At 35.6% G+C, this 8,930-nt stretch overlaps 1 protein-coding gene across 2 annotated transcripts; it reads left to right on the forward strand.

Moving 5' to 3' along the window:
• Window positions 1-290: 290 nt before the first annotated feature.
• On the forward strand, window positions 291-8,014 carry LOC306855210 (uncharacterized protein). Of its 2 annotated transcripts, none has more exons than XM_079393717.1 (6): window positions 291-339; window positions 808-868; window positions 963-1,482; window positions 1,606-1,684; window positions 2,238-2,351; window positions 6,647-8,008. In XM_079393717.1, exons 1-6 carry the CDS (start codon window positions 308-310, stop codon window positions 7,323-7,325), a joined length of 1,485 nt encoding a protein of 494 aa, XP_079249843.1. In that variant the 5' UTR covers window positions 291-307; the 3' UTR covers window positions 7,326-8,008. The 2 variants fall into 2 exon arrangements, with proteins under 2 accessions (XP_079249843.1, XP_079249842.1); XM_079393716.1 differs by having other exon boundaries at window positions 334-445; window positions 6,647-8,014.
• Window positions 8,015-8,930: the final 916 nt, after the last annotated feature.

Here is an 8,930-nt window from a genome sequence, read left to right on the forward strand (position 1 = left end):
TTTAAACAAATCTTAAGTTCCGCATTATGTGTGTCTTAAGAGAATACCTTGAGATTTAATTTAAGAACTAGGTAAAAAAAAGTTAATCAAGAGAAACTTAAATCATAGAATTGTGAGGTTTTAGGGCAGACTGAGCCGACTGATGGTAGCTTGATAAGCTCTAAGAGGAGTAAGTGTCAGAAAAATAATAATTTTAAGTTTAAACAGAATATCAGTACTGTATGTTGGTTTTCTAAAGGCAAACATCATTTAATTTAACTGCAGCGCCCCCTTATGGCTGCTCCACTTGAACTACAGTTTCCGGTTGATGACGGGTCGCGCGCGAACAGCCCTGCTGAGGTACTGAGGTAAACAAAAACAGATTCCGCTTCTAACCCGGTTTTAAAGCGATGGACATGTTGGACATGTTAGTACAGCAAACAGACTGTCGACATTTCGAGAGAGCGTAAGAAATATGTGTTATCGTTATTCGAAGAGTGCCATTGCTTCACGAGACAGGCAAACCAAAACAAACAAAGTAACGATACAAATTTAAATAAAACGACGAAAACATGCTGTTTGTGAGGAGATTTCGTGTTTACACATTACACGCAATCCTATTAAGTTATTTGTATTAATGTTTCTTCAAAAGAGAGCTAATAACATCTAAGTTACACTATGTAAGATATGCTTCCCTAGAAAACAATATTGGGCATTAGTGAATCAAATGTGCTAGCGCTAGTTTACTAATGTTGTTTGGATTTGTGACTAACGTTAGTTAATCATGAAACAAACTGCGATTTAGTTATTAATGGCTATTGTTTTCAGGGCAAATTACCACTACCTCACTAACTTTCCTCCAAGACAAGAGTCAGGATACTACAGTGAGGTAGAAATCACTCTAATAAGTAAAAAAAATATATATTTTGCCTAGTAACTTGCATATGATGTTGTTTGATAAATTGTTTAATTTTTCATCACAGGTGAACATCTTGGTTCTCAAGGAGGTTACAACCAAATCTGTCTCTATGAAACTGCGGCGTAGCACAGTCCTGAGGAGCCGAGAGCATGTGAAGGACTCTGAGAGCATCTCTGTGGTGTTGAGTGACACTGACTCTAGTCAGTCAGACAGTGTGGAAGAAATCAAAGATCATGTGTCTGTTATTCATGATGTGAAGCGGCCAGTAAGGAAGAGTAGAGCAGGTTCATCATGGCGTGTGAGAAAAGAAGATGAGAGGCTGCTTTCTGTTGTGGAACCAGAACATGGGACGGTTCAGAAGATCTCCCTGGCTCCAGGTGCAATGGCTGAGGACACTCTAGAGAAGCTCAGGTCGAGGGCTAATACCTCTGAGACCAAGAATGAATCAGTACTGGATCTCTCAGTGGTATCGGGTCCCAGCTCACCCTGTCATCCTGGCGATACTGTAAGATGCAGAGAATGCGAGAAACTTTTCGCCAAGATGAGAAAACAGCCGACCCCAGAAAAGAAAAGCAGAGATACAGGTAAATATTTCAGATGTGCTGTTTGTAGAAATGAGACTCTGAGTGATTAACATAAAGCTTGTAATATTAAGCACCTGTTATCGTGTTACAAAAAATATTTTTTGGTTTGTCTTTGTATATTAGATCCAGCATCTTTATCTTGTGATGTGTGGGTTCTTCTTAAGAAGTGGCTCCCTAAGAGACGCCGTCATCGTGAAAAGGGGTATGTTATCTTTTATATTAATATAACACTGTAATAATAAGAAGACAGTAGAATAGAGCTATGTTTATAGAAAGCCCAGAGTTGTTTTTTTTTTTTTAAGAACTCATTGGTCTTAGGCCTCATTGAATTTATGCACTTGAGTAAAAAAACAACAACGTTATTTGTGGATAATTTTGGCTGTTCACAATTTTTTTTTTAGCTCAGATCAATGAGCCACAAAGTTTTGAATCAATTCAAAAAAAGTAAAAAAACAACAACCGGGAATATAATATAACGAGGTGGGGGTAAAAATCACAGAAAAGTACAAGAATTATCAGCAAAGTCAGTAGATTTTAGTCCAGTACAATAACATTAGCATTTTCAGGAAAAAAAGAGATAATTTCTGGGTCAAAATAACTGTTACAACATGAGGGTTTAAAAAAAATAGGCTAAGCTTTTTACTGCCTAGATAGTCAAGTTTTATTTAAAGCCCATCTTGCCAGCGGTGAATTACTGCTTTAATAATCACATGTTAATTAGGTAGCATGTGAATTGTGTGAATGTTGATCTTCAGATTATTGTGGACAAGCCTGAGTCGGATCAGGAAGCTGTTAGAAGGAGGCTCTGATTTTGCAGCCGTCAACAGAACAGAAGCAAGCTGCTCCAGACCTCATGCGTTTCAGCAGAGGTGAGTCAATATATCATTCATGATCAGAATTAGCTCCATAATGATTTGGGGTTGAAAACAAGCTAAGATTTTTGTCCGCTTCATCAATGGTGGTCTATTTTTGTCTAATTTTCATTCAGTTTATGTGTTTTGTTTTGTTGTTTTTGAATCTTGAATATTTGTAATATAATATTATTTATTCATATATACATTATGGCTATTATTAGTAGTATGGCAGATTTTTGTAGTACAATCTAATTTATTTTTTAATAAATACAGTATATACAATACTGTTCTCTACTCTTATACTCACCAAGGATACATTTATTTTATCAGAAACCCTAAAAAAAGTAATATTGGGAAATATTATCACAATTTAAAGGAACAATTCAATATATTTTAAATACTAATACTTCTATAAAGTAGTACTATGTTGATATAAAATGTAAGTACATTTTTAGCCATTATTTCCATCTTCACTTCAGTGTTACATGATCCTTTAGAAATCATTTGAATATGCTGATTTGCTGCTCAAGAAGCATTTCTTATTGTTATCAGTGTTGAAAACACTGATTTTTGTGGAAACTGTGATACTTTTTTCCAGTATTCTTTGATGAATAGAAATTTCAAAAGAATAGTGTGTACAATAATTTGAAATTGAAAACATTTGCAGAATTATATTTCCATATTATATATATATATATATATATATATATATATATATATATATATACAGTGCCCTCCAAAAGTATTGGAACAGTAAGGCCAATTCCTTTATTTTTGATGTAGACAGTAAACATTTGGGTTTGACATCAAAAGATGAATATGAGATGAGAGATTAACATTTCAGCTTTTATTTACAGGTATTTTCATCTGGATCTGATACACGACTTAGAAGATAGCACCTTTTGTTTGAACCCACCCATTTTTTATGTTACCAGAAGTATTAGAACATGTGACTGACAGGTGTGTTTTGTTGCCCTGGTGTGTCCTATTAATTGATTATTCAAACAATAAATAGCACTGAATGATCCTTCATCATGCAGCAAGATAATGACCCAAAACATAGTGCCAAAACAACAAAGGAGTTAATCAGGGGCAAGAAGTGGAAGGTTTTAGACTGACCAAGCCAATCTCCACACTTAAACACTGTAGAGTATGCATTTTACCTGCTAAAGAAGAGACTGAAGGGAGTAACCCCCCAAAACTGAAAGAGGCTGCGGTGAAAGCCTGGAAAAGCATCACAAAAGAAGAATGCAAAAGTTTGGTGATGTCAATGGGTCACGGGCTTGATGCAGTTTTTGAAAGCAAATAAATATTATATATAAATATTAAATATTAACTAAATATTAAGACTTTTTCAATTTAATCTGTTAATTCTATCTGTTCCAATACTTTTGGTAACATAAAAAATGGGTGGGTTCAAACAAAAGGTGCTATCTTCTAAGTTGTGTATCAGATCCAGATGAAAATATCTGTAAATAAAAACTGAAATGTTAATCTCTCATCTCATATTCATCTTTTGATGTCAAACCCAAATGTTTTCAGTCTACAGCAAAAATAAAGGAATTGGCCTTACTGTTCCAATACTTTTGGAGGGCACTGTATATATATATATATATATAAGCATGACTTTGCAAGGTGATATGATTAAATCCTGGAGCCTTTATTCTATTGAACATTGAAGAAGCTGCTTGTAGAGATGCAACGATCGACCGGCCAGGGACTGGAATCAGCCGATTTTCCCCATGATTGGCTCAGACCAGTGACTGGCCGGTCAGTCTGCCGATTCCGAGCCGGTCTATTTTGACGTCACACTTACGGCGACTGATAATGTATTTATGTCGTGCCAGATGAGGCTTGCACAGCCTTAGTGAGTGTGTGAGAAAGACTCGTGCAGAAATCAAAACAAATGAACGCAACAGCACACACACAAACTTATAGATGCGTACTGCAGTAGGAAAATAAGAAGAAATTTATAATATATGATTTAGATATGCAACATTGCATGACCAAAATGTTTCAACATGATTGCAATGTGATTTTATACAATAGTAGTTCAATAAACAATAAGTTAAATTTAAGTGACTTACATTTTAGACTAGGGTTGGGCCGATAGACGATGCCATCGTCCATCGCCGATGGCTGATAGACATCACGATGTTGAGCCGGCATCGTGATTCCCCCCCACAATCCGCCGCATCCCAGTACCGTGTTCGGAAAGAAAATTCCATGTAGACTACTACGGGACCCCAAAAGGGAATAAATACATGATGGGAGGAAAATATATATTTCAGTAGCCCAATTTCTCTCGCAGTTATATCATTGGGTAATTATACTGTATATAGCCTAAATTGTGGGCATCAGGGAGCCGCTATTATGCCTGGCACTGAAACTGCTTTTTGCACGATCCCTTTTTAGTATCACTTTCACTTTTGAGTTTCATGATTGCACATACTCTGTTTATACTATGGAGAGGCAGTACTTAGCACACATTTTACAAGATCAGATGTTTGTCAGTTATGCTCGGGATCTGCAAATCATTTTCCATCGTCTCAAGCTGGTCGAACACTGGATGAGAAGCTCAGCTTTACATGGTTTTGAATCATTGCTAGGCGCCGCGAACAGACGCCGAATGGCACCGCCGGTGTGCGTTCATTCATAGAAAATGTGTTTGAATTTTAAAGATGTGGCGCAACGCTGCTCTTCTCGTCCAGTGTGCGACCAGATTCAGTCATCTCTTCTTACTCTGTCTGTTTATGTTGTAAGTGAAATTTTCTGTACTGTAACAGGCAACCGTTGGCAATCGTTATTTGTTCTCCTTGCCGTTCTGAATACAGATTTAAGCTTCAGGCGCACACCCTAACTCCACCCCCCCCCCCCCCCCCCCCCGCCCCCCGATGTCATCGTCCATCGCAGTGTTTCACTACAGACATCGTCCGATGCCAATTTTGTGGACATCGCCCAACCCTATTTTAGACACAATATTGACAGTTTTTGCTCGATTTCGCTGATGAAAATAGTTCCAATCAAAGCCACAGCAGAACTGTTTAGTGTCTCCGAGCAACACAGCGTGTTTCATTACTGAATGAATCCACGTTTTTGAACGAATCGAGTCAGTGATTCAGTAACCCATTCATAAAGACAGTAGTCACTTGTTTGTTTCTGAATGAATCAGCCATTTGAACAAATCTGTTGAATGAAGGACTAAATGACACTCATTCAAACAGTCATTTGCCGCCACCTACTGGTTTGGTTTCATATTTAAAACTATCATTGCATTTTCCCCAACATTTCTTATTTGTATTTTTTTTTTAAATTGAAACATTAATCTTATAAAATTCTTTACACATTCAAAATTTTACAGTGTAAATGCATTTATGGCACCTCAGCTTCATCAAATAGTCTGTGTAAATACATCTAATGTCACTTTTTCCTGCAGTGGAAAGATGGAGTTTGCTAATACTGATTTCAGTTGAATGGTAACAGCTGTACAGTTTCTTGTTATTCTAACTGAATTAATTGAAACAATATAAAAATTTGATGTGAAAGACGACACATTTAATAAGGTTAGTGAAAAAATGACAATTTAAGAAACAAATTACATCCATTTTGTTAAACAGTACAGCAAATCCTTTTCAGTTGTTATTTCTACCTCTTTTTTAGTCATAGAGTTGTTTAAGTGAGAGAACATCTGTAACTTTTTCCAAGTTGGGGGAATTGTAATGTTTAATAATTTTTTATTATGTAATTATTATTTTTTTTCATTAAAAAGTATAGGTTTTTGTTTGTATATGCTGTCAATTATAGTTTTTAGAAAGAAAATCTGAATTGGCAAAAATCGGTATCGGCAGGTCACACTTACAAAGAAATCGGAAGCAAAATTGCAATCGATGCATCTCTAGCTGCTCGTACTAGCAAATGTGAATATCAAGTGAACTCAGAGCAGTTTGCTTTAAAGCAAAGTAACTTAAAATGACAAATAACTGTTTCTATGGTGGCACAATATCTTAAAATGTTAATAGTTAATTTGTATAGTGATTTATGCAATGCAAAATTGTCCAAGCAGCTTTACAGCGTTAAACAGAAAAATAATGTGTCAATAGTGCAAAACAAAATGCTGTAAAGCAGCTCTAAAAAGAGGACAATAGTTAAATCATTGTCCAGCTCAGTTCAACTCTCTTCCAATAGAGTCTGTCGATGAAACAAGTCGATGGTATTGCCAAAAATGAAGTGTCCCATTCAAGGAAAGATAAAAATACTCCAGTATTGTGCGTATATATGTAGTAAAATAATTTTTGTATGCATATATCTAGGAATTTACGTCGCTGCAAGTATCTGCTGTCCATTCAGACCAACCTGTCCATTACCAAAGCAAAGCCACGGCACCGAAAGAGGTCACGATCTGTGGTCTGGCCACCCATTGCTGGCTGGACATCTTCAGTGAAAAGGAGGCCTTCCTTGAACAAAACATTATCTCAGCAGCTTTTTCCTCTCGACCTTAGTGTCGGTGTGAGGCAGGAGGACAAACTGCTTGTAGATGACAAGATTTCAAGATTAAATGCAGATTTGAAGCAGAGCTCAGATGCCTCCAGCGAACAGAGGACGACTAATGTCCGGGGCAAATTGAACAAACAGGAAGTGTTTGATGGCATAGACGGAACGCGGCGGGTGTTGAAGTTTGATGACACGCCTGAAACTGTTGCTGTGGAAACTGTGGAACAGAGGAAAAGCCCTCGGCAGAAACACAAACGCAGAGAGATTCGCCAAAATGGTTTCCAGAATGAGCAGCAGGAAGAGATTTCTGAGGATTCAGATGGGTTCAGGACACCCACAGATCTGTTCAGCGTGAAGCCTAAGAATAAACGAGGGAACCAGAAGAAAGTCTCTGCCGCTGGTGTTACAAAACCTGCCGTGCAGAAGCCCAACTTCATGACCATGTTAGCCACTCTGGTGAAGAATCAGAACCAGATTATTAAAGAGTCCTGCAAATGAGTCTCTATGAAAGTTCTGTAATTAGATTTGTTAGTCATTTTGTATAAATGAAGAGACATGCATCGCTGCTGTCAAGATATGTTCATTCTGTTACTTGTTTAAATGAATAGATCTGATTTCGAAAAAAAAAGGTCTGCTGATATTTATTGTATTGTTCATTTTTTTTGTGTTCTAACGTTTTCATTTTCATGATTAAATAAATCTTGCGTAAACATCTTTTTGTCTGTGCTGTTAACTCCTGAGTGGCTTGAACTGCAGTTACTGTAATAACCACAGAGTGGAGCTGTTTCCAAACAAACTTGCATATTAAACCCAATATTTTTTTAGTCATTTTAGTTTCTTATAAAACATTTAAAATTATTACGACACAATACTTTTTCTTTTTTTTATAATAACAATAAATGAAATAAAACTAAATAAATAAAAAATATACTTTCTCCTATTTTAGTCACATTTTGACATCTAACATGAGTGTGCATAATGCAGTCCTTATTTTTCTATTTTTCAGCACATCAACAAAAATGGTTTTATCACTATTTTAAATGGAAACATATCCTTCAGAATCAATGGATCAATGCAATCAATGGTTACATGAAGAACCATTGACATCCATAAAACATTTTAATTGCATAAAATGTTCCTTATGAAAAAAGTTCTTTGAGATTATTAAAATATTCTTCACCCTGAGGAAAAAAAAAAAAAAAGGTTATTCTATTGCACCGCTATGAAAACCCCTGTTTTGGAACCTCTATTGGAATAATGCAAATTATTTAGATACAGCTATTAATTTATGCTCACTGTAATGGACAATTTTTATTTAATGATTATTAGACAACTATTGGCTCCGTTTTAAATACTGTCCTGGCATTTCTCTGATATTCCTAAGGAGGTTGTGGATAATATAATATAATAATATAGAAAAGGTAAAAAGATGTTTCCCCCACCAAACATTTATTGTATAGTTTTGTGTGAATTCTATCCAAACCAAAATTCTAATATAATGCTTTGTCATAGCTGTTGACAATACTTGAAGTCGGTAAGGGCCAACTATATTATGAAGAGTTGTATTAATTGGTGTTTTTTCATACTTGTTAGGACAAGTTGTTAACGTCAATTAAATGTTATGAACTTGTGCAAATTTAAAAGTGAAATTGAAAACGTTTATAATTTGTTTGGCAAAACAATAGTTTTAAATGTTACCTTTTACATTTTTTGGTAGTTCTGTGTTTCATAGTTTTTATTCTTTTTTTGATTACTATCATTTTAATTTAGCTCATAAAGTGAGACAAGAAGCCCCAGTTGCACACTATGTAGTCTGTTCAATTTAATTTTTTATATTATTACCAAGCCAAGCCACCCTGAGAAACATTCACTGTAATTTAGACCACCCAAAAACTATTCCAATATTTTAAAAAGCTTAATATAATAATATATAAATCTAAAGATTTGATGTGCTTTATTTTTATTTTTTTGCAGTCTCATGATGATAAAAGAGCCAAAATGCTTCTGAATAGTACTTTAGTCACAAAAATATAAACTCTGGCCACAAGGCAAGTCTTCTGCTGTTTTATGAGCCATCAAAGTGCTTCTTAGCACTAAGTTAAC

Source organism: Barbus barbus (assembly GCF_936440315.1).
Source record: "Barbus barbus genome assembly, chromosome: 35".
Lineage (NCBI taxonomy): Eukaryota > Metazoa > Chordata > Actinopteri > Cypriniformes > Cyprinidae > Barbus > Barbus barbus.

Bases quoted from the DNA above. Each gene is read 5' to 3' on its own strand.
- LOC306855210 (XM_079393716.1), top strand. From the start codon at position 390: ATGGACATGTTGGACATGTTAGTACAGCAAACAGACTGTCGACATTTC. The intron at 1,483-1,605 runs GTAAATATTTCA...TTTGTATATTAG, and splicing joins AAAGAAAAGCAGAGATACAG to ATCCAGCATCTTTATCTTGT. The intron at 1,685-2,237 runs GTATGTTATCTT...GTTGATCTTCAG, and splicing joins CGCCGTCATCGTGAAAAGGG to ATTATTGTGGACAAGCCTGA.